The sequence below is a fragment of the Brassica napus genome, chromosome C8 (genome assembly GCF_020379485.1).
Source record: "Brassica napus cultivar Da-Ae chromosome C8, Da-Ae, whole genome shotgun sequence".
In the NCBI taxonomy this organism is placed as follows: Eukaryota; Viridiplantae; Streptophyta; class Magnoliopsida; order Brassicales; family Brassicaceae; genus Brassica; species Brassica napus.
Genome location: NC_063451.1, coordinates 23,130,467 through 23,157,529, shown reverse-complemented (window position 1 = coordinate 23,157,529; position 27,063 = coordinate 23,130,467). Strand labels below are relative to the sequence as shown.

The window sequence follows — 27,063 nt, the reverse complement described above, 5'->3', positions numbered from 1 at the left end:
GCTAACAATCTGTATATTTTCTATCATTTTTGTTTAATTATTCATTATTAAAATAAATTACACAATTACATTAATCATATAATAAAAAATAGATTTTTTTGTATATGTTGTATTTTGAATTTTTCAAAACGAGTATAAACTACTAAAACTGTTAAAAGTCTCAAATAAACTTTTGTGATCAAGGTTTAAATTGTTTTCTATAATAAGATACAATGATTATAAAATCATATGAATAAATAATTTTATTTTAATAGGTGTTTATGTTCATATATATATATTTTTATATCGTTTAAATTAAACTATACATCATACGAAAATACATACTTTTATTTTGACATCTGCGTTGAACATGTATTGCAAAATTTAATATTTTAATTTTAAAATCTTTATTTTTTTAAATGATTATAAGTTATTGAAACCACTAAACATTCCACATTAAAAAAAATCATTCGTGTAAAATTTTGTTACACAAATATTTAAATAATCATAAAATCATTTGAGTAGAAACTTCATTTAATAAATATCTATATTAAAAGTATACTATATATCTATGCGAATATCATTTAAATTTTATTATATAACATATACGATAGATAAAATTGATTGTTTTATTTATTTACCCTAAAATGATTGCGAATAAACAAGAGCAGTCGTTTGATTTATATGCGCACGCTAATTTATTACGTAATAGTAATTGATTTTTTAGTTATTTAATATATAATTATTATTTTATTATTTCATAATATGCATAGAAACATAAAATAAGTAATAAATATAAAATATTTATTCTACAGAAGACGCGGATCTTAACCTAAGTATGTATCTCTTTAATAATTTTAAATTTTAGTCATTTTCTAAATCTCACGCCAAAACAAACTAACGAAATGAAAATAAACTTAAAAATCAATATTTATATCGAGCAATAACCAAAATAAAAAAAACGACACAAAATGAGAAAAATATTGAAAATAAATAGGATTGACACGTGAACGTATAATTCTCATAACCATAATTAACTTTTAAATTGTTAAATCATGATATAAAAATGAGCTAACATAGTTTCATTGTAACCAAATAGTAAGCATGAGATTTTTCGGTCTAAACGTTAGGTTTTTATGCGATAAGTGATTTTTTGACCTAAAATATTTTTAAAAATAGGATCAGCTCTTCAATAAACAAATTATGTAATTAAGAAAAAAAAATTAAAATTTTTTTATGGGCCAAAAGTATTAATTCTATCAAAAATATAAATTTTATTTTTCCATACGATATTTTTTAAATAATTTTTATATAAATTCACTCTGTGCAAATCACAGTTCTTATCCTAGTACGTAAGACCACGATTATCTGGGATCGTTAGTTGGATTTTTAAGGATAATAAGTGATTTAATTAAATGAAAAGAAAAGAAAATACAGATTACCGATCCTTAACTAAGGTGTTTTGTGACCGATTATTAGAAGGGTTTTTCACCCACGTGTCAGCACATGAGGCAAAGTAGAATGTTTTTGTATTTTCTTTTGTGGCGATCGTCTTCTGGTCTTCTCCGCCACAGTCTTCTCGGTTCTCCGTCTCCGACGATCGACGACTCTGTCGGCACACGCTTCTTCACAAGTTTTTTTATTCATAACTTAATCAAGTTCTCTCATTTGTTATCGTTACCGTCGCGAAGTTCTTTTCGTTAAAGCTTCCAAAAGCGACAATGGGTTTTGTTCAGCTCCTTCGATCACTGAATCAGACGAGAAGCCAAAACCCATTTACTGGAAAGTCACGAATCCAACACTCTCTCACACCTCCAAGGTTCGAAATGTTTTTCTTTACAACGATCGTAGTCTCTAGCTTCGTGTCATTGAAAGTTTGATACTTTTGTCGCTTAACTTCTATTTCTTGTTAGAGATTGGTTTAGTGCTTAGTCTGAGAGAATTTCAAGCTCTTGTATTGCAAAATAGCTCTTAACTTCTAGAAGATCATATTGGTGCAGACATAGTAGATATGGAAGCTTAAAGTTCAATTCTTTTGTATACAGATTTGTCTCTTTTATAAAAAGTTGTCCCTTTCTGTATATTTAGATTAGTTTTCTAATTTAAATTTGATACCGAGCATTCTGCATTTGGATGTTTGTAAAGTGTTTTAGCAGAAAGTTTCTGATTTTTGTAGACTTGCCGGGTTATACAAGAAGTGTATACAAACGAGATCATGCATTAATAACACCGGAAAGTCATGTTTACAGCCTTTTACCTGACTTGTACGTACATCTCTTTTCTTTGTTTTGATTGCTGCACAAGACTACTAGTCCTTGAGCTTAATTGTTGCTTCAATTGACAGGACAAACATATTAGGGGCGTATTTGATCACACCTGCAATGGGTTTCCATTTTGTCATGTACTTTGCCAAAATGAAAGGTCTGTTATTACTATCAAGTTCTTTATATTCTTCTTCATTAGGTTGTGTGGTGTCACTAAGTTATGATTATCAAAGAGGAATCTTTTTCTGAGAAGGCATATCTGTTTTTTTTTTTTTTTTTTGCAAGTGTGAGTAAAGCTTGATTCTTTTTCGGTTTGTCAACACATATGGAGTTTTGCTCCTGCTACTAATGACGATGCTGGTGATGGTACGATCACTCCACTCACTACAAGAAAACATGCCTATAACGAGGAAAAATTACGAGGAAATATATTCCTCGTAAATTTACGAGAAAATTACTACGATTTTACGACAAAACTGAATTTCGTCGTAAAGTCGTAGTAAAGTTACAAGGAAAATGTTTCGTGGTAATTTACATGTAAATTTACGTCGATTTTACGAGGAAAGAGAAAATTCGTTGTAAAGTCCTTGTAACTTTACAAGGCTTTTACGACGAAACATGTTACCATTAATTTTTGTGAAAACGTGTTTTAAGCATGCTTTACCAAACTGATACCCTCGGTTTAGAGATTTTGGAATAACTTGATTAGTTGCTATCAAAGTTACACCTCGTGAATGAATAGTTGCTAGAGAAGAATCACTTTTGCAAGAAGAAGTGTGTATCACTGAAGTGGAAGTATCTGAACAACAAACTGATGACATCCTTCTAATTGATGTGGATAACCACCAATATGAAGATCTTTTCGACGATATGACGGATGAAGAAAGTGAAGAAGAGTTCGATGCAAGCGATGATAATCATTGTACTGATATTGTTGAAAACTCGAATGATTCAGAATGATGTAATATATGTTTTAAATATTTTTAAAAAATATATAAATCAGTTTAAGACTTAATGCAAGTGTATATTGTTTGGTTATAATAATTATTTGTTGGCTTTTAAGGATTTAATTGGAGTTTAGGGTTTAAGAGAAAATAGGATAAATGGGAGAATGGGGAAATGGGGTAAAAGGGATATGAGGTTATAGGTAAGAGAATTTGGGGGTTAGGGATTTGATTTTCAGGGATTCAGATATAGTCGTAGTAAATTCGTCGTAATGGAAAACACGGGCCTGGTATATTCCTTGTAATACACGTGTCCTTGTAAATTCGTTGTAATCATTTCCTTGTAAATTCGTTGTAAAGATTTCCTTGTAAATTCGTTGTAATGCTCCCTTGCAAATTCGTTGTAACTCTAAAAACGCGGGCCTGGTAGATTTGTCGTAAACATGTGTCCTTGTAAATTCGTTGTAATTCTTTCTTTGTAAATTCGTTGTAATGATTTCCTTGTGAATTCGTTGTAACTTTACAAGGATTTTTTTCACGAAACATGTTACCATTATTTTTGGTGAAAACGTGTTTAAGCTGTTTTACCAAACTGATTTTGTTGTAAGAATTCTCAAGCCAAGCAAGTTAACTTCATTTCATACCCTCGGTTTAGAGATTGCAGAATAATTTGATTATTTGCTATCAAGTGGTTGTTTGATTATAATACTTATAACTTGCGTTTTAAGGATTCAATTGGAGTTTATGGTTTAAGAAAAAATATGATAAAGGGGATGATGTGGTAAAAGGGTATGGTGTAAATAGATAAGTGATTTTGGGGTTTAGGGATTTGATTTTCGGGGTTTCAGATATAGTCCTAGTAAATTCGTCGTAATAGAAAACACACGGGCCTGGTAGATTCCTCGTAATACATGTGTCCTTGTAAATTCGTTGTAATGCTTTCCTTGTAATTTCCTTGTAAAGCTTTCCTTGTAAAGTCGTCGTAAAATTTTCCTTGTAAATTCGTCGTAAATATTCCTTGTAAATTCGTTGTAATTCTAAAAACGCGGACCTGGTAGATTCCTCGTAACACTAAAAACGCGGGCCTGGTAGATTCCTCGTAAAATTACGACGACTTTACGAGGAATGTTGTTTTCTTATATAAACTCGAAACATGAATGAGGAATGCCTCCTTCATTCATCTCAAACCACTCCTCTCCTTCTCTCAAAGGTATGTTGTTTTTAATATTAATTTAGGTTTAGGTGGTTAGTTTGGATGGTTAGTTTAGGTAATTAGTTTAGGTGATTAGTTTAGTTAATTAGATTAGGTGGTTAGTTTAGGTGGTAATTTTAGGTAACAAAACTATATTCAAATATTAGGTTGAGGCATTTAAACGACTGATTAGATATTTTTTTAAAAAAATTAAATATATTTTATTTTCTTATAATTTTATGTAATTAATTATATAAATATGTTTCTTTTTTCAAGGTGGCTCCTAAAAAGATGGAACTGACGGTATGAATAAGCTTCATCAATGAAGCCACAAGGACGATTTCATCCTACTCTTCGAGACGGAACCCATAGATGAAGTACGAGACTCTCCAGGAAGAAACACCTCCAACAACTACTTCGACGGTGTTCTCCCTTAGCTTTTTATTTTTCAATTTTTTTTGTTTTCTATTATTAATTTGAATATTATTTTATGACATTTATATATTTTTTTAAAAATATATTTTAATTTTCAATATTTTATTTTATAAATTATATATTTTGATTTTGAATATTTCATAATAATATAATAATATGACAATGAGATGTAAATTTCTCGTAAAGATTACGAGGATTTTACAAGTACTTCCTTGTAAAATCCTCGTAATCTTTACGGGAAATTTACTAGGAAATACTTGTAAATTCCTCGTAAATATTACAAGGACTTTACATTAAAAGACTTGTAAATTCGTCGTAAATTGTACAAGTACTTAAAGACGACTTTACAAGGAAACTATACGAGTCTTTTACGATGAAGCGTAACTACGAAAATACGACGAAATACTCTCTTTCGCTTTTACAACGAATTTATTTCGTCGTAAATGTTACATGGAAGTTACGACGAATCTTGCATTACGACGGGCGTTTTACAACGAAACGCTATTCCTTGTTAATTCGTTGTAACCCTTCTATTACAACGAATTAACAAGGAATATGACCCTTGTAATAAATATGTTTTCTTGTAGTGACTGCTCTTAAAACGAGTGTCTATGTGCTGTTGTTGTTCTTGTTTCATATTTATGTTTCATATTCTGTTTTAGTGGTTTAGGTGTGTGTTGTTCTTGTTCTTGTCCTGTTGTAGTTGTTTAAGTGATGAAAAGCTTGTGACTTTTGGTTTCTCTTGTCAAAGCTGCTCCACAGACCAAACCTATGGATTCTCCACAGCTACCAGGACCTGCAATACTAGGAGAGGTAATTTCAATTGTTCAATTTGTATTTGTCATCGTAGGCAAATCACTAGGAGGTCACATCAGAACTCACATGAACTCGCTTGCAAACTCTTGTAGTCATCAATCACGGACTTGTAAAGCTTTGTGTCTATATAAACTTGTGAACTCTTGTAGTCTTGTCTATATAAACTTTGTATGCCAAACTTTTATTCACAACACAACACTCTTCTTCATTCATCACGCATCTTCTCTCAAGTTCCTTCTCAAGTTCTTTCTTGAAAACAAGTTTCATAAACAAGTTTATAAACAAGTTTCCTTCGACTTGTAAACAAGTTTTATAAAAAAATTTCATCTCATGGTTTCTTTTTTTCAAAACACTTTTGAGGGATCACTTGATGAAAATTTTGATCAACATTTTGATCAAATCTTTGAGAATTTTTCCATTTATTACTTTTGAGAATTTTTCCATTCAAACTCGGATGTTTTTTTTTCGAATTATTCTCGATTATTGTATTATTTTTTGTTTTTATATTTTTTAATCTATGTTTTAAATGTTATCTTTTAATATGTTTTATTTAATAAATAAATTTTATCTCATAAAAAAAAATTTAATAATTTTTTTTAAGAACCCTTAACTAAGAAAGTCTCATTGCACCATTCAAAATGAAAGTTTCTTAACAAAAGTTTTTAGGTTACATTTATTACTAAAAAAATTATTAAGAACCCCATTAGAGATTTTAGGGATAATCATGCTCTAAGTATCCAGGAAAAAAATATTCCTACCATTTTGTACTTAATAGTAACAAGCGTGGCAAAGAAAACTAATAATATATGAGAGATTAAATTTTGGAATGGATAAAGGGTCATCTGTATACACACCTACTCCAGCCATCCAATGGAAAGCATGAATAATGAGCAAAACAAAAGGACAAAATAAAAGAGGTAATAGACTTGCTTCTATGATATTGAGTGTTTGCCAACTCTTCCCATCTTTTTCCTCAAGTCAACCCTTTTATTTCTTATCAATTTTATTTAAATATAATGTTATAATGATTTAATGTTGCCGACATGGTAAAGTTCTTTTTGTTTTTGGGTAAATAGTCTTATAAGATATATTTACATCGTATGTTATGCATGCGGCCATGAACGATAAGATATTGGCAGTCGTATGGTAAAAGCAAAGTAGACGTGAAAACCAATAAAGAATATTAGCTTACAAATTACAATAGTTTACAGGGGTCTTTATAAAAATGAAAGTCAAACACAAAATTAACTCATATTTTTTTGGAACTTCGACTTGTCTATTTCACCTCTAAAGTTCAGATTATTCACGAAAATGTCATCATTTTTTTTTCTTTCGAAAATGCATATTTTACTCTATCACCCTCATCTTTCTCAAGTATTCACAATATTGTCATTGTCATCAATACACCAACCACCATGAACAACCAATTTGAAGCTCTTAATGCACATAAAAATCGATTTACACTCTTTCTTTCTCAATTCTTATGAACTAAAAACAACATCTTTTTCACTTTTTTTCCATATTCATCCAAAAAATCTAAAATTTTGATTTTAAAACTTTTATGGTTCATAGAGCCATTGAAGCTTACGATTTTTGGTGGATCACTTTTGTTTGAGATTCTGGGTGCTTGGAGAAGACATATGTGTGCTAAACAAGTTATTTCACTGGTTGAAACTATGAAATTGAAATTTTTTCCACATCTGTTCATCCAGACGACTTACATGTAAGTCTTCTGGCTGTAGACAACTTACCTGGAAGTCATCTGGTCAATGCAGAGGTTAATTTTGCAATTGACTTTTAATTTATTTTTTTTAGACGACTTGCAGGTTAGTCGTCCACCTTTGTTTGATAAAAAAAAAATCGAGACGACTTACATGTAAGTCGTCTAGGGAAAACGGGTTAGTTTTGCATTTGACCAGAATGTGTCAGAAATTTGACTTTTTCTGGACGACTTACAAGTTAGTCGTCCAGTAGAAAATTAAAAAATTAATTTTTTTTTCCACACGACTTACATGTAAGTCGTCTCAGGTTAGTTTTTCCATGATTTTATTCCGAGATTTTTGGTCAAACCTTGCTTATCTTGGACGACTTACAGGTTAGTCATCTAGGAAAAAAACTCGAGACGACTAACGTATAAGTCGTCTAGAAAAAAAAAATTTGTCTAATAATTCAATTACAAAACTAACCTGAGACGATTTACAAGTTAGTCGTCTAGAAAAACAAAATATTATTTTTTTTAATTTTCCACTGGACAACTAACTTGTAAGTCGTCAAAGGAAAGTCAAATTTTTGACACATTCCAGTCAAATGCAAAACTAACTCGTTTCCATGTAAGTCGTCTCGATTTTTTTTTTATCAAACAAAGGTGAACGGCTAACATGTAAGTCGTCTAGGTTAAAAATCAATTGCAAAACTAACCTAGGAAGTCGTCCAGACAACCTCCATGGAAGTCGTATGCGTCAATGTTTAATAAACTTTAATTTTCTCTAAACCTATAAAGACTTTTAATAGTTTTTTTGCTAATTCATGTATATTAGTCAATATTAGGGCTACAGAATGAAATTTATAACTTAATTGATGATATTTATGAGGTTACTAACATTCACGTTAATTAAAGTTTCTAACTAATCCGAGTAGACTTCTGTGGAAGTCTTCTACGCTAGTTTTTAAGTATTCTACGCTAGTTTTTGAATAACTTGTATATTTAAGAGTGATAAGTAACTTCAAGATATGTAAAACTCATATTTTCAAAATATGTTTTCTCCCTTAGTTTTACTAAATTTGACTAAGTTTTTCAACACAAACTTTTAAAAAATGTGATATGCTTTGACTAGTTACTATTGTTTGTTTCCATCTCTTAAGTATTATTGTTATAGACACCAATGATGATTATTGTTATGAGTTGGAAGAAGGGTTAAAATGCTTCTTAAAATGTTGTATCAATATGAGGCTACCAACATTCTTGTTTATTATGTAAGATAAGAAACTCCGTATCCGATATCATTATATGACAAGAGTATATATAGTACATAGAAGGAATGTTCTAGAGAGAATATCTAGTGTATCTACAAGATACATAATATCTAAACCGTATATATTCTAACACTCTCCCTCAGTCGAAGCGTCTGACGACGGACGGACGGTGAGTCTGGTCCGAAATTCATTGAACAGAGGAGAGGGTAGCCCTTTGGTGAATATATCTGCAAACTGTCGAGCTGAAGGAACGTGCAGGACCCAGACGTGACCAAGAGACACTTTCTCGCGAACAAAATGAATATCTATTTCGACATGTTTCGTAAGCTGGTGCTGAACCGGGTTTGACGACAAGTAGATGGCACTAATATTGTCACAATATACCATTGTGGCTCGAGACGGAGGAATCTTCATTTCAAACAATAGATTACGCAACCATGTTGCGTCGGAGACGGCATTTGCAACACCTCGGTACTCGGCCTCAGTGCTCGAGCGAGAGATGGTGTTTTGTCTTTTAGTAGACCATGACACCAGATTGTCTCCTAGGAATACGCAGTATCCTGAAGTGGATCGGCGAGTAGACGGGCACCCTGCCCAATCAGCGTCAGAATAAGGTAAGGTAGAGTGACTTCGAATTGAGCATGCAAACGCCAAGAGAGATAGTGCCTTTCAGGTAGCATATGATGCGCTTGAGAGCATTGAAGTGAGCTTCTCGCGGGTCATGCATGAAGAGGCATATCTGTTGGACTGCGAATGCTATGTCAGAGCGGGTGAAAGTCAAGTATTGGAGGGCTCCAGCCAGGCTTCTATAGAGCGTGGGATCAGAGACCGGTGGGCTATCATCGGCAGAGAGTTTTTGTTTCGTGTCAACCGGCATGAGACAGGGGTTGCAGTTTGTCATATTGGCGCGATGTATGATGTCCGCGGCATAATTTTGTTGATGAAGAAGAAGGCCGGTTGAGTCGCGTTTCACAGTGATGCCGAGGAAATGGTGGAGAGGACCCTGATCAGACATTTCAAATTCTGAGCTCAGACTTTTGTTGAGGCGATTCAGCAGGCATGTAGATGATGCGGTGAGAATTATATCGTCAACATAAAGAAGGAGATAGGCGATATCAGCTCCAGAGGAGAGCACGAACAGCGACTGATCAGACGTGCTCTGTGTGAAACCCAAACGACGAACAAAAGAGGCAAACTGTGTGTTCCAAGCGCGAGGTGATTGTTTGAGTCCGTATAGGGAGCGTTTTAAGAGGCACACATGGTCCGGTTTGCTTTTGTCGTGAAATCCCGGAGGCTGGTGCATATACACGGTCTCGTCGAGGTCGCCATTGAGGAATGTGTTCTTCACGTCGAGTTGATGCAGAGGCCAATCGCGAGCTAGAGCAACATGAAGGACGGTGCGAATCGTTGCCGGTTTGACGACGGGACTGAACGTTTCAGCACAATCTATTCCTTGTTGCTTGGATTTTCCATTCGCGACGAGTCTTGACTTGTGGCAGCGAAGAGTGCCATCTGCATTAAACTTATGCTTATAAAGCCACATACAACGCACAATGTTAGTATTCTTTGGGCGTGGCACAAGAACCCACGTTCCCTTTTTAATATGAGCATCATGTTCTACATGCATAGAATTATTCCAGGGAGGATCCTTAGCTGCATGAACATGAGACAATGGTAGAGGAGAAATTGTTTTATCAGTATGAAGGCACAAAGGAGTTCGCGGTTTGACTATGCCACTTTTACCTCTAGTAGTCATGGAATGAGTATTTTGAGTATGAAGAGGAGGTGGAGCTGGAATTTGAACAGGTGGAGGAGGAACGTGTGGGAGTTGTGTTTGGCGAGGAATTGGTGTAGGAGGAAGCTTCAGGGGAGCAAGAGGAGCTGACGCTTTAACATAATGTTGAGAGAATGGAAATATCGTCTCAACGAACACGGCGTGGCAGGAGGGTATGATGTGTCTAGTGTGCAGATCCAAACACCGGTAGCCGCGATGATCTGTTGGATATCCGAGGAACACACACGGTGTGGAGCGCTGAGCGAGCTTGTGCATTGATGTTGGTAGCAAGTTAGGATAGCAAAGGCATCCAAACATTCCCATGTGTTTATAGTTGGGCACCATTTTGAACAAGCGAGTGGCCGGTATGTCGTTGTCAATTGTCGCCGATGGGAGTATGTTGAGAAGATGAGCTGATGTATGAAGCACTTCCACCCAAAACTCAGGTGGAACAGATGCCTGAAACAAGAGTGTGCGGATCATGTTGTTGATGGTACGTAGGATGCGTTCGGCTCGACCATTTTGTTGAGATGTGTGGGGACATGAGAATCGCAGACTTGTCCCGGTTGATGCCATATGGTCTTTCACGGTTACCATACTCTCCACCATTGTCGCATTGCAATGATTTGATAGAGCTATGGAATTGTGTCTGCACATAGTTAGAAAAGTGCAAATATTTTCCAAACGTATCACTTTTACGGTGGAGGGGATATACCCAAAGAAAATGTGAATATTGATCAAGAAACACAAGGTAATACTTAAGACCACTATTACTGATAACGGGAGAGGTCCAAATGTCAGAGTGCACAATTTCAAAGGAATGAGAAACAATAGTGTTTGACCTATAAAAAGGTAAACGGGTGTGTTTGCCAAGTTGACATGCTTGACACAAAGTTGTCAAGTCTGTTTTTGGAAGAGAATGAGAAAAAGAAGATAATATGCGAGAGAGGGTAGAGTTTAGCTTGGTGGCTAGGGTCGATCGCTATTAGCTTGGTGGCTAGGGTTTAGCGTCTGATACCATGTAAGATAGGAAACTCCGTATCCGATATCATTATATGACAAGAGTATATATATAGTACATAGAAGGAATGCTCTAGAGAGAATATCTAGTGTATCTACAAGATACATAATATCTAAACCGTATATACTCTAACATATTAAGATGAGAAGAAAGTCATTGGAGTTTATTATTGCATATGGGAGATCCAAAGATAAGAAAAAAGCTATTGAAGTATTTTATATCATTGATTTGTAAATGTGTAAATACATTGTTAGCACATATATTACATCTTGAGAAACATTATTACTGATTTTACAAAAAATTCACAACTAAAAGAGTAGACATGCAAATCACAAAACAAACCACAAACAAAACTATTATAGATCATTTCTCTACAAAGACAAGCTTGGACTCCACTTGATATGGATGAAGACTTCGTTTAGAAGACTTCCTATAAGTCGTCTGGAAGACTTCCTGGAAGTCGTCTAGCGAATTATATTTTAGACGACTAACAGGTAAGTCATCCCAAAAGTCTTCCAGTTCTGAAAAACTTGCATATCCAAATCCAGATCTGAGAAACCTGCATATCCAAAAATGTTCAAAGAGCTTAAAACAGAGAAAATGAGTGGAAGATTATATAAATCAACTTTTATAGAACACACAAAAATACATATCTAAAATTGATAGATCTACCTTTAAATGAGTGGAAGATGAAAATCATGTGATGAAAAACCTGCAAAAACAAGATAAATTAGTGTGAAAGATATGAGACAAAAACAATAAATTGATATAAAGCTTAGTTTTTATAAGTTCAAAGAGATTAGAGAGAGGTTGAAGAGTTTTATAATGATGAACATTACATTTTTGTTGCAGTCATTTGAGAGAAAGAGAGAGAATGTGTAATTTTTTTCTTTATATAGGGAGACCAAAAATCCAATTAGGTTAAATATTTTTGATTCAAACGACTTCCTAGACGACTTACTTGTAAGTCACCCAGAAAACTTTAATATTTTTAGCGGGAAACTAAAATATTTTTAGCGGGAAACTAAAATAGAAGACTTCCTAGATGTCTGGTTTAAATTATTTAAGCGGGAAAATAATTTTCTTAAAAATTTTAGGCGGAAATATTTGGACGACTTACATGTAAGTCGTCTGGTTTAAATTATTTACCAGACGACTTACAAGTTAGTCGTCTAGACCCTAAACATAACCCCTAAACTTAATTAACTAACTAAACACTTCATAAAATCAAATTAAACTTCAAAAGTGTTTACTATACACAAAAATAAACACTTATAGGTAAAAATTTAATTTTAAAAAAAACATTGAAGCTTTCCAAAATCTAACCCTAAGAATACATACAATACTACAACATATGTTGTCAAACCATAAAACCAAAGAATATCATGATTAACTACTTTCACTCATCTATGCTGAAAACTATTCAATTTTGTTATATCTTAATTTACATTACTTAAAACTGTTTGTAATTACATGATTTTAATTTTTCATTTGTCAAAATATTGTTTTCTTAAATTTATATATTTTTAAGATCAACTACACTAGACGACTTACTTGTAGGTCGTCTAGAAGACTTCCAGCATCTCAGACGACTTACTGGGGCTATATTCGTAAAAATGACTAATGTTTTTTTTGTTTGTCCACAAGAGGCTGGCCGTAATTTCACAAGACTTGTATGTTAGTTTTGCATTTAATTCAAGTTTGCGTATACTTTTGCAATCAAAGTCAAGTTTTGAGTTTGACAAATCACCTGGTTTAGATAATTGTTTAAATGCTTTAAAAGAGACAAATGATAATAATTGTACTATACAACACATTTTATACCAGTGAAAGTGATTTGGAATTTTTGTCGACCAAAGGTTTTTTTAATGCCAATGATATTGTTATATTGTTGTCCTTGGATAAGTACGGGAGAAAACAAAAAAATATAATGTTGCACTTATTTGTAGAGACGTTACCTAATAAATTGCACGGCAGTGACTTATAATATTAGTTTTGTTAGGTATCGGTCTCAAAGTAGGAATGTTCGAAAGGTGGCTCTAGAGTAGTAGAACTATATATCAACTATATCGACCGACGCAATCGTCCGTGTCGGTGTATATCAGTATTACAGTATAAGTGTTTCTAAACTTTCAAACGGTGGAAGTTAACTAGTCTGCCTTATTCACCTAACATGATGCTAGTTATACGTTTAAACAGTTCACTGAACATGTTTAGATTGTAAAAAAACACACATTCATATTCAAAGTTTCAAACGTTATTGCAAACAAAACCATAAAGAACGGCGTGTATGAGTTGTTGTTACGTGTTTGATTTGTGAAAGGGAGTGGCTAGTCTTAGAAAAAAGGAAAGAAAGAAACCAAAACGTTTTTGGTGCTAGTAAGTAAAAGTCGGTTTTGATTCTGTAACCCGAAAGAGTCGTCTGTGTTCACAAACGGGGTTTTCTCTGATTTAACGTAAACACATTGTGTTAAAAATGACTAGTAGATAAATTGACCAAATTACATATTGACTTCTTCTATAGACTATAGTCAGTCTCATACCTAATTGTAGAGTTGTCTTTTTTACTTAATATCCAACAAGAACACAAAGACTTATTGTCAATGCAATTTGACAGATAAGATGTTTTTTCGTGTTCCATTATAATTACGAAAGATTTTCTTTATTAGTACATTCCTATCTCCAACACTGTGATAATAATAAAATAAAATTACATTTCCTTCAATAGTAACATTACAGTAAGAACTAGCAATGACGTCGTGAGAGGAATATTCCGACAGCAAGCTCTCTTGATCCGGTATCCAATAGTCAACTACTTCAATCACTTGCGACGATGACGTTACCTCAACGCAAATCACGTCTTCACCGCCATAGCCGACGCGTTTCTTGACTTCTCCAGTAACATTTCCCCTCACTTGAATCCACTCGCCGTCGTCTGCAGGATCCCAAATGGGAGCGGTAGTAACTTCATCTCCGGCGAGTCGCTCGATCCGATCAGCCGGCGAACGCCAAGGATCCGAGTAACCAGCAAAAGGGTCTTCGTGATCCATCGAAAAGGAGTGATCTTTCGAGGCTTCGCATGAACTCCAAAACCGTTGATCCAACACAGTGCTCGGAGAAGACGTGTTCTGCAGGTAACCGATAGATTGAGATTCTTCGTCGTCGAGAAAAGGGTGTTTAAGCAACTCTTCCACCGTCCATCTCTGTTTCGGATCAACCTTCAAACACCTCATCCCAAAGTCCTTACCTTTCTCCGATATCCCCTCAGGAATCTCCGGCGACTCGCCTGAGAATCCAATCTTATATATCCCCGCAACGGCTTCGGTTAGCTCCGGCCAAGGGCTTGATCCAGTCATCATCTCGATCACCGTACACCCTAAAGCCCATACATCAGCCGGAAACCTCTGTTCTTCACCACGAGCAACCTCCGGCGCCATAAACGCCGGCGTACCGGAAAATCCCGAGTTAAAAACCGGTTTAGCACAACCCAAATCAGCGATCTTTGAAACGACGCCGTTTTCTCCAACCAGCACGTTCTGGCTCTTCACGTCGCAGTGAACGATCCCTCTCTCGTGAAGATACTTCAGTCCCTTGAGAATCTGACGCGTGTGCGATCTGATCGCCGGCTCCGGCAACTTCCCGCCTGAGTTCTTGATTAAACTGTGAAGACTCCCGCCGGAAACGTACTCCACAAGGATGTTGTAGACAAGTCGGTCGTTCTCGCACGTTAGACTAGAGCCTATGTACTTGACTATGTGAGGAGAGCTCAGTGTAGACAATATGGATTGCTCTTTCTGCAAGAAAGCTGAGGAAGAAATGTCGGCGGATTTGACGGCGAAGATCTCACCGGAGTTTGAAGTTGCTATTGAGACGGTGGCGGTGGAGCCACGGCCGATGGTTGGTCCTCTTGTCCAAGTAACGTTCATTGGAACAGAGCAAATAAAAGCAGCGTAGTTGTGAGATCAGAGAGTGAAAGAAATGATCTTAGAGGTTTGAGTTTTTTATGAAATGGGTAATAAGAAGCTTATATATATATAGAGAGAGATAATAGTATACGAATGCATTTAAATGTGTGTGTGTTTTGGGTATGTTGAAGTGTGTGTATGTGACTTTGGCATTATTTTTATCTTATCTTTCACTTAGATTACTACTATATGTTTTCTTTGTCACAGCAGTTGTTGGAAGCTCAAGATGCTCGAATATTAGTATAACATACGTCGCTTAGTCTGAGTTTTAAGAATACTTGCGTGAATCATATACTGAGGACAACTATTACTTATTAGGAAAAAGAAGTACAACTGGGAACTTAACTATATGGTTTGTATATCCTTTACTCAGTGTCATATCTTTTTAAAGAGAGTATATACTAGTAATATACTATCCCTAAACTAGGATGGTATTGCGTCCAAAGCAATGCAGAACCTAATGTTGCCAACAGCTGCATGTTGAGAGTTATTCATTTGCATTAAGTTAATTGATAATGTAAGACAGTACTTAATTGCAGAGTATGTTTTGAGTTAATTGCATTTAACACACTAACCTCAGAGATTCTGGTAGCATTTTTGAGTGCATTTTTGAGTGGGCAAAATAAAAATGAACACGTGGCAGAAGGGGAGTGGGTAAAGACCGTTATGAGTTTTTAATAACACGCGGGAAACCATCACGTGACGGAAGCGAGGACCAGATCAAGTTCTTAAGACCATTTAACGTGGCAACGAGATTAATCCACACTGCTTAAAAAGGATTTATTAGCTCATCAAAGTTTATAATTTAACTATTTATTTTATTTGTTTACGCGGCTGTAAAGAAAATAAAATGTGTGGTCGAAGCTAATGTCTTTAGTTAGAATGCAAGCTGGGAGGAAAATTAGAATGGATAGCCACGAAACAAAACATAATTAAATATCTAACCAAAAAAAAAATACTTCCATTATTTATGTAATATATACTATAATACTGTAACCGGTTAATGAAAGATGAAAATATATATTTTTCTTTTTCGATTAACAACCTCTATTAATCTGCTTTCATCTCTACCACCTTGCCTTCCGACGCCGTTACAAATACGATCATCACTAATTCTCTACTGTGCTTTGTATTTATCGTCTCTTTAAAGACTATTTCTTTTTCTATAATCAATATCCCTTTTTCATAATTATTCTCACCTCATTCATATTCACATTCATCACTGAACCACAATCACCATAGCCATAAAATCTACAGATCACAACGGCGTTACGGTTGAGGCGCCCTCGTTTGTATCGTAAGTTCTTGGATGTACTATGCTATATAGACAATATATACTATGTTATTTCGTTTGTTACTATTTTATGTATTATATGCATATTTTGATATTTGAGTTAGGGTTTATATTTTCTTTTAGGGTTTAGTGATTAGCGTTTTGGGTTTAGTTTACAGAAGGTTTGGATTGAAGTTGGGGTAAGCATTACCTCCTTTCTGCAATCATAAACATTTGAAAATTTAAAAAATATGTACTATGCTATTTCGTTTGTTACTATTCTATTTGATAATGTTTCATATTATGTACTATATGCATATCTTGATATTTGGGTTAGAGTTTATATTTCTTTTTAGGGTTTAGTGATTAGTGTTTTGGGTTTAGTTTATGGAAATTTTGAGTTAACGTTGGGGTAAGCATTACCTCCTTCCTCCAATCATAAACATTTCAAAATTTGAAAAATATGTATTATGCTATTTGGTTTGTTACTATTCTATTTGATAATGCTTCATATTATGTATTATGTGCATATTTTGATATTTGAGTTATGGTTTATATTTCCTTTTAGGGTTTAGTGATTAGTGTTTTGGGTTTAGTTTATAGAAGGTTTGGGTTGACGTTGGGGTAAACATTATCTCCTTCCTCCAATAATAAACATTTCAAAATTTGAAAAATATGTATTATGCTATTTGGTTTGTTACTATTCTATTTGATAATGCTTCATATTATGTATTATGTGCATATTTTGATATTTGAGTTATGGTTTATATTTCCTTTTAGGGTTTAGTGATTAGTGTTTTGGGTTTAGTTTATAGAAGGTTTGGGTTGACGTTGGGGTAAACATTATCTCCTTCCTCCAATAATAAACATTTCAAAATTTGAAAAATATGGATTATGCTATTTCGTTTGTTACTATTCTATTTTGATAATGCTTCATATTATGCACTATGTGCATATTTTTTGATATTTGGGTTAGGGTTTATATGTCCTTTTAGAGTTTAGTGATTAGTGTTTTAGGTTTAGTTTATGGAAGGTTTGAGTTGACGTTGGGGTAAGCATTACCTCTTTTCCTGCAATTATAGATATTTCAAAATTTATACAATATATACTAGTATGTTATTTCGTTTATTACCATTTATCATGTTCATTTTATCTATCTTTTATCACAGCTGTACTTTTATAATCACTGTCATCTTTTATACACTTCAACATCATTTATTTACCAGTAACTTGTATAGAAGAAGGATATAACCGGAAGAAAATGAAACCAAAGCTAGGAAATTTAATTATGTCAAAATCAATGATATATCTTTAATTTTATCTCCAAAATTAGTTATTACGCAAATTAACCCAATATTTATTCATGTTTCTTTTTTTCGAAAATAAATATTTATTCGTGTTTGCTTTTGCTCAGAGAATACAGTTGGAGCTCATCAAAGTTTTACATTTTTTGTCATGGGGCTGGCTGGGTGGGAAACGCGGATTCATGCATGTGATATGGACAGAGGTATGTCCAGACTGGTGCATTTGGATTTTCAACCGCGATACTAAAGAAACATATAAAATAAATTTTAAGAAATAACGTGGATTGCTTACTGTTTATATATTTTTTTTTTGGGTGAAAGCTTACTGTTTATGTTAGGACTGGCTAGTGATGGATTTATGAGAACTTTTAACATAGAGCATTATCATAAATTTTGATTTGGTTAGAAGTATTTTCACATGATTTGAGGTTATTAATATTAGTAGTGAAGATTTTTTTTTTGATTGAATATCAAATTTATTGAGCAATGTAAGGAACATTTACAAGAATTATGTGAAGCTATGCTTGGCTAACTAGGACAAAGAATGAAAAAATGCATTGTAAAAGGTTTGCTCTTAATTAAGTTCAAACCATCTTCTTAAGAGCCCAGCAAGCGGGTGAGGCCATACGTAGCGTAGTGAGGATATGCGTCCGAACCAGTTTACCAATCCTGCGAGTGAGTTCATCCGCTGAGATCTAGACTCCTCCATGTCGTCTCGAATTTCTCTCCATCCAGATTGCATAAATGGTGCAATGGAAGTTCAGCCTCAAGAGAATGGTGTCCATGCGAGTCCTATTAGGGTGCATAAGAGCTGTTACCGTTTCTTCCCAATCAGGTGAGATTACTTGGCCAAGGATTCGTTCTGCAATATTCATCCAAATGGTGAAAGAGTAAGGGCATGCGAAGTAAAGCTGGTCCCTTGTCTCATTTTTCTCTCCACAGAGCATGCTATTAGGGACAAATGTCCTACATCGGTAGTTGAAAGGGATCTTTAGTAATATATAAGATAGATAAGCCACTCCACTTATCACAAATTGGTTTTAGGTTGGAAGCCCATCTAGCTTAAAATGGTATCAGAGCCCGGTCCACGCAGTCCAACCCGATCCACATCGACCCGGCCCAAAGTTGGCCCTCGATCCTTGCCCAAACATTCCGAGATTGACGCTTAAAGAGCCATCATCTCGAGGGGGCATATTAGGGACAAATGTCCTACATCGATAGTTGAAAGGGATCTTTAGTAATATATAAGATAGATGGGTCACTCCACTTATCACCAATTGGTTTTAGGTTGGAAGCCCATCTAGCTTAAAACATGCAACATTGCTCTATTCCCCAGGTCCTCATGCGATCTCACGTAGACAGTCTATTGTTGAACGCAAGCCAAACCATGAACGATTGTCTAGGCACTTCCTGAGAGAACCAAACAAGCTTTCTCCAGGGGACCTTTTGTTTCTTGGTACGAATCTGATTCCAAGTTTGAGAAGAGGAGAACCCATGCTTATACTCCTGATTATCCTGCCTCCAAAGAAATTTATCATTACCTGATAGACAGTCCAGAGCCTGGACTGCTACAAGTTTCGCATATATCTCAGGGAACCTTCACTGTCCCCGACTGCGAACTCTCCAGCCAGTACCACTAGCTGCTGCGGCGACAGTAGCTTCTCTCTCGATCCCCAGATACCTTATCCCTAGTTCACCCGTTTGATCCAGCAGCTTGCCCAATCCAAGCCAGTTATCGAACCAAAAATAGGTAGAACAGCCATCTTGTACATCAAATCGCATAAACTCATAAGCCAAAGGACGAAGTTTCAATAATTTACGCCATGTCCATGAACCTAATGTACTGAAGATTAGTAGTGAAAATTTTAAACTGATTGTTAAGAAATTTTAAATTTAGCCGAGTGCATACGACACGTCTAATGTAGTAGTATAAGTATGCTAATTAGGTATAAGATTAGTTCTATATATTGACTTGGCTTTTTAAAAATGAAAAACGCAAAACTTCGCGGTTTATACTTTTGATTAGTTTGGTAAGGTTTGTAAGCAACATATGAAAAGTCCAAGTCAATGGGAACGATTGGTTGAACTGTAACTATAAAAATTTACCGCAGAATTTAGTCTGTAAATTTTTTTGATGTAGTTGTAACTAACGTAGTTGTGGAAATTAAATGAAAAAATAATAAAAATTAAAAAAAAAATTCTACATCAATATTTTTTTGCTTTAGAAAAGAAGGCTCTTAGAGCCATTACTTTAAATTTGTGGTTTTACCTTTAAAAACTACATAATGCATGATTGGTAATTTCTATGGTTGTAGATGAAAATTAAAGATAAATTTATTTGCTATAATCCAACCAATCATCCCCAATATATATTTTGGAAATGTGGTAAGCATTTCGGATTTGAAACCTACCATTTCAGATATGTCTGTTTGCGTGGCCAATCATGGATATTTAATTTTCACTGCGAGCAATTTGAGTATGCTTGGTACTGGTTGACAAACTTATAAGAAGTTAGTCGGTTGGACTCGACGCGTCGAATACACTGGGGGTGTATTCAACTAAAAGTTTCACATGATTTGTATCAAAATGTTCAAACGACGATTTTAAAAACCACTTTAAAATACAATGTTATTGAACTTGTCATTTTATAAAACACTCTAAATACACTGTTATTGAACAAAATTTAAGTTAGAGATATTATAGTGCTTTAAATGTTTTAAGGATGTTTGAGAGAGATTTCTCGGTTATAAAAATAAAAATTCAAATTCTATGTTTTTAGATGAGATTTTAGAATTGTTTAACAAAAATCACACCAAATTATAATATTCACCTAAAATCATCTAAAAATTCACTAAAATCAAATCACTTTAAATTTCAGATTCAATACACCCCCTAGGTTATTAGAAAAAAAAACTCTTATGGAACTAGAAGATTAGTTATGTTGTGAAACTAGAGAATATAATCTATGTTTCTGTATTATTCATAAACATAAGGAGCCCTTTATATATAGGGAATTACACCGTCATAGAATAATGGAAAGACTAAAGAAAGGAAATACAAATATGGAAAGAATACAAATCATAATTTAATAAGGAAAAAGCAAGATGCCGATTCTCTCTCTCTCTCTCTCTCTCTCTTTCTCTCTCCCCTCACGGTCGACTCTCTCTCTCTAGCATTGGACCAGTTATGAACCGGGCCGGTTATGGACATCCACAATATGATTTATAACACTCCCCCTTGGATGCCATAACCATACATGGATTGTAATACGCTTTAGATGTTGCCTCATTAAAACCTTACCAGGAAAACCCAGTGGGACAAAACCATGGTGAAGGAAAAAGAGTACAACACGTATTACTCCCTCTGTTCTGAACAACTCGCGGCTGGCCTCATGAACAGCCAAGATCTCCGAATGGTTTGAAGATGTGGTCGCGATCGTCTGCTTCATGGAACGTCATGATATGGTCGTTCCACCATGTGTGAAAACATAGTCTGTCTGTGATCGAGCATTGTGTGGATCCGAAAGATAACCTGCATCAACAAAATCAACTAAACCTTCTTTGTTTTGGTTAGTATAAAAAAAACCCAAGTCTTTCGTTCCTTGCAGGTAACGAAGAACATGTTTAATCCCGTTCCAGTGCCTTTGGATTGGACAAGAGCTTAATCTAGACAATAGATTCACGGCAAAACATATATTTGGTCGTGTGACTACCAGATACATCAAAGCTCCTATGGCACTGAGATATGGCACTTCGGGACCAAGGACATCTTTATCGTCCATCTTAGGACGGAACGGATCAGTGTCCAGGCCGAGGGACCTCACGACCATGGGGCTAGATAATGGGTGAGACTCGGCCATGTTGAATCTCTTGAGTACTTTTTTGTATATGTCATTTGATGCACAATGATTCCATCTCTTATGTACTCAAGCTGTAATCCCAAGCAAAACTTTGTTTTTCCAAGATCTTTCATCTCGAATTCTTTCTTAAGATATTCAACTGTTTGGGAAATCTCTCCAGAGGTTCCTAGGATATTCAAATCATCAACATGGTGAAGGAAAAAGAGTACAACACGTATTACTCCCTCTGTTCTGAACAACTCGCGGCTGGCCTCATGAACAGCCAAGATCTCCGAATGGTTTGAAGATGTGGTCGCGATCGTCTGCTTCATGGAACGTCATGATATGGTCGTTCCACCATGTGTGAAAACATAGTCTGTCTGTGATCGAGCATTGTGTGGATCCGAAAGATAACCTGCATCAACAAAATCAACTAAACCTTCTTTGTTTTGGTTAGTATAAAAAAAACCCAAGTCTTTCGTTCCTTGCAGGTAACGAAGAACATGTTTAATCCCGTTCCAGTGCCTTTGGATTGGACAAGAGCTTAATCTAGACAATAGATTCACGGTAAAACATATATTTGGTCGTGTGACTACCAGATACATCAAAGCTCCTATGGCACTGAGATATGGCACTTCGGGACCAAGGACATCTTTATCGTCCATCTTAGGACGGAACGGATCAGTGTCCAGGCCGAGGGACCTCACGACCATGGGGCTAGATAATGGGTGAGACTCGCCCATGTTGAATCTCTTGAGTACTTTTTTGTATATGTCATTTGATGCACAATGATTCCATCTCTTATGTACTCAAGCTGTAATCCCAAGCAAAACTTTGTTTTTCCAAGATCTTTCATCTCGAATTCTTTCCTAAGATATTCAACTGTTTGGGAAATCTCTCCAGAGGTTCCTAGGATATTCAAATCATCAACATACATTGCTATGATTACAAAGCCCTGGCTGAATTTCTTTATAAAGATACAAGGGCTGATCGGATCATTCTTGTATTCTTCTCTCTCTAGGTACTCACTTAACCTATTGTACCACATTTGGCTTGATTGTTTCAATCCATAAAGTGACTTATTCAACTTTATACAGTGTTGTTCTCGAGTACTCGATTTGTTTTTCAACTCTATACCCTCAGGTACTTTCATATAAATCTCATTATCCAGTGGCCCATATAAGTATGCAGTTACAACATCCATTAACCGCAACATCCATTAACCCTTTCCTTAGATTCCGAATCTTCATTATTATGTTTTCCCTTCTTTCTTTGTTCAGTTTTGCATGACAAAAATCCTTCAAAAAGCTATGGTTTCAAACTCTTCCCGTTGTTTCTAAGAGCATCCGCATTAGTGAACCTCTATCTATTGTGTTCTTGCATTAGTGAACCTGAAGAAGAGTTCATAGGAATAAAATAATATTATTTTTTAAATTTTTTAAAACTTTTCAATATATTGACATTTCATGAATAAAATATAATAATATTTAAAAATATTTTAAAACTTTTTATTCAATATATTAAGAATAGATTACATAAAAAAAATTACATAAAAGTTTTATTCAATACATTTCAGAATTCATACATTTGAGATTTCAAGAAAATACAAAGATTATTCATCTTCATCACGAAACTTTTGCCATACATTCTCCATTAAATCAGCTTTCAAACGATCATGTTTCTCTGTATCTCGAACTTCTCTGCGAATGCCTAACATATTATCGACATGAATACTTTCTCTCCTTTTGACCTTGGAACTTCTGCTTGACTCTCCTGTCTCGAACTCAGATGTATCAATTTGAGCGTATTAGTGTCGTTCGTTTTCTACTATCATATTGTGCAATATGACACAAGTTCTCATTATCTTTCCTATCTTTTCCTTGTCCCATAGTAGAGCTGGGTTTTTAACAATTGCAAACCTCGATTGCAAAACTCCAAAAGCCCGTTCGACATCTTTTCTACAGGATTCTTGATGTTCAGCAAATAGCTCTGGCTTACGACCTTGAGGAAGTGGGATGGATTGGATAAATGTTGACCAATTTGGATAAATTCCGTCAGTAAGATAATAGGGCATACGATAAGTGTGGTTGTTGACCTTGAACTTAACTTTAGGTGCTCGACCTTGTAAGATGTCATCAAAAACTGGTGACCGATCAAGAACATTGATATCATTGAGGGTACCTGGTAATCCGAAAAATGCGTGCCATATCCAAAGATCTTGTGATACCACAGCTTCTAAGACAATTGTCGGCTTTCCTGAACCACATGTGTACTGACCTTCCCAAGCCGTTGGGCAGTTTTTCCACTCCTAATGCATACAATCGATGTTGCCTATCATCCCCGGAAACCCCTGTACCTCTCCAACATCGAGTAATCGTTGCAGATCCTCGGGTGTAGATCTTCATAGATACTCATCTCCAAACAATTGTATTATTGCATTAGTGAAATTTTCCAAACATAAACGTGATGTACTTTCACTAAGTCGGAGATATTCGTCATATGTATCTCCCGATTGACGATATGCCAGCATCCGTATAGCTGCCGTACACTTTTAAAGTGCAGAAAGCCCGTACCTTCCGTGAGCATTTTTTCGTTGCTGAAAGTATGGAACTTCACTACTCAAGCGTTCGACAATGCGAAGGAACAATTGCTTGTTCATTCGAAAACGACGCTTAAACATTTCCGGTGGGTATGTAGGATTTTTCTTGAAATAATCGTTCCATAGTTGATTGTGTTCTAGTTCCCAATCTCTTTCGATATAAGCTCGTCTCGTCGGGTTGTTCGGGTGAGCATGAACCATTGAGTCGATGAAATTATCAACTACTTGGTCGACTATTTCTTCTAAAACTTCATCTACTTCATCACTTGATGAGGAAGACATTGGTAATTTTTTTCCTAAAATGACAAAAGGGGATTTCAGTTTTATTCTATCATTTTCTTTCATAATCTCTTTTTTTTCCATTATTCTATCATCTTTTTTCAAAATCTTTTAGTTTTTTCATTATTCTATCATCTTTTTTCATAATCCATTTTTTTTCATTATTCTATCATTTTTTTTCATAATCTATTTTTTTCATTATTCTATCATCTTTTTTCATAATCTATTTTTTTCATTATTCTATCATCTTTTTCATAATTTTTTTTTCATTATTCTACCATATTTTTTTCATAATATATATTTTTCATTATTTTTTCATTATTTTCATATTCCAATTTTTTTAACAGTATTCATATAATCAATAATTTTTTAATAGTATTCTATCATCTTTTTTTCAAATTCTTTTTTCCCCATTATTCTATCATTTTGTTTGATAATCTTTTCATAATCTTTTAGTTTATTTTTTACATAATTGTATAAAACTTTTCATAAACAAAAAATTTATAACATTTATTCAATGATTCTATAATATTCTTTCATAAACTCTTTTGTTTTTCATTTTATTCTATCAATGTTTCACTTACCTTGATACCTTGAAGAAATAAGCTTGAAGGGTTGTTTTGGTTTGAAGCTTGAAGCTTGTTGTTTGAGCACCACGATGAGAAAGAAGGTTGTTGAAGTGTGTTGTTACAGAAGATAGATGGTTCAGAGGTTTGTTGTAAGAAAGAAGTTTGTTCAAGTTTGTTGAAGCTTGTTGTCGCTTTTATTGTAGTGAAATGGGAGAAACAAGAGAAGAGAACTGAGAGAGAAACAAGTTTGTTGTGCTTATCAATTGTAATAACGACAAATAGACATAGAGAGCACAATTTATAACCAAACATCAAGTTAGGAACACATAGTTTATATAGAGAGAGACATCAAGTTTACATCCGTGAATCAACATCAATGTTACAACAAAACCAAAAGACATCAAGTCTAGACATAGTACATCCGTGACTGAAGTGTAGCATGAAACAAAAGGCTACACTTTCACCTACTACCCGTGGCTTAAACATATAGAAACAAAGAAAAGACACCTTCACCTGCAACACCTTCCCACCCGTGACCTGCAACACCGTGTCCTACAACCCGTGACCTGCAAAAGAAAAGACAAGATATTCAATAAACCAAAAGAAAAGTAATAAAACCATTTAGACAACACATTCAATCAAGCAAAACTACTTAACAGATTCAATGAAGCTCTACGATTCAATCAAATTAATATACATTCAATCAAATTAAAACTACTTAACTGACCAACTAAAGCATTTCTGAGATGAGTTTAGTCTTAAGAGCAAGTTCCTGATCAGAAAGTGTTTCCACTTTTTGGGCTACGAGGCGATCAAGTATCTTTTGTTTGGAGATGGTAATTTTCTGAGCTAGGATGCTCTGGATTTGATCAAAAGCTGCCTCGTTTGGCTTCTTTCGCTTCGCTGCTTTGCTGGCCTTAACATCGGGCGGTCTCACCTCTTCATCCTCAGGCACCACCTCCACCTCCGCATCAGCTTCCTTCCTTTTCTCTTTCGAGATAGTGTGTGATCTCCATTTCTGATCGAACCTCAGTTCCCTCCAGCAGTGTTCAAGTGTGAACTTGACTTTGTAGTCATTGAAGAAGATGTTATGCGCCGCCTTCATGACATCATTCTCACTGTGGCCACTCGCCTGCTCCTTCAACGCCGCTTCATGGCATCCCACAAATTTACAAACCTGCTCATTCACTCTTCCCCACCTATGCTTACATTGACCCCACTCCATAGGAGCAGAGCCAATGAGCTGAGGACTCGAATTAAAATACCCCTCTATTCGCTTCCAAAACGAGCCCAACTTCTGTTCATTACTGACTATGGGATCCTTGCTGGTGTTCAACCAAGCACTGATCAACACAAGGTCTTCTTTGGTTGACCACTTTCTCCTTTCCGCAGGCTTAACTAACCTGAGAGAGTTAACACCTGGCTCAGCAGAGTCTACGTCTATTGGTGGACTGCTCTGCGAAGCTAACAGGTTAACAAACCTGGTAGAGTTAAGGGAAAAAGGGTCCATGGTTTTTGGTTTGGGGTGTTTTGGTTTGGGTTGGTGTTTAGATGTTTATGTGAATTTTAAGTGTGGAGTTACTATGTTTTTAAAGTAGTTTTTACGTTTGAAATGAGAGATAATTAAAAGAACTCTACCAACCAAAATTCATTACACAAGCCATTACACAACTACTAGATACCTATGAGCAGATACACATCAAATCAGGCGAAACAATTAACTCCTGCTAAGTACAATTCAAATTAATCACAGCAACCAACCAACCAACCAACAGATCATTAATGTGTGTTTATAAAATATCTACTTGTACTTCTAGTTCTCCTTCTAGTTCTAGTTC

General features: G+C 35.1%; 2 protein-coding genes across 2 annotated transcripts; both read right to left on the bottom strand.

Moving 5' to 3' along the window:
* Window positions 1-12,953: 12,953 nt before the first annotated feature.
* LOC125591470 (mitogen-activated protein kinase kinase kinase 18-like) lies at window positions 12,954-21,259 on the bottom strand. The gene has a single exon (XM_048765770.1). The coding sequence runs from the start codon at window positions 15,322-15,324 to the stop codon at window positions 13,999-14,001; it is 1,326 nt and encodes a 441-aa protein (XP_048621727.1). The 5' UTR covers window positions 15,325-21,259; the 3' UTR covers window positions 12,954-13,998.
* Window positions 21,260-25,955: 4,696 nt separating this feature from the next.
* LOC106429476 (glutathione S-transferase T3-like) lies at window positions 25,956-26,735 on the bottom strand. Its single transcript, XM_013870223.1, has one exon. The coding sequence runs from the start codon at window positions 26,733-26,735 to the stop codon at window positions 25,956-25,958; it is 780 nt and encodes a 259-aa protein (XP_013725677.1).
* Between the last annotated feature and the right edge of the window lie 328 nt (window positions 26,736-27,063).

Coding starts and splice junctions, on each gene's coding strand:
- LOC125591470 (XM_048765770.1), bottom strand. CDS start 15,324: ATGAACGTTACTTGGACAAGAGGACCAACCATCGGCCGTGGCTCCACC.
- LOC106429476 (XM_013870223.1), bottom strand. CDS start 26,735: ATGGACCCTTTTTCCCTTAACTCTACCAGGTTTGTTAACCTGTTAGCT.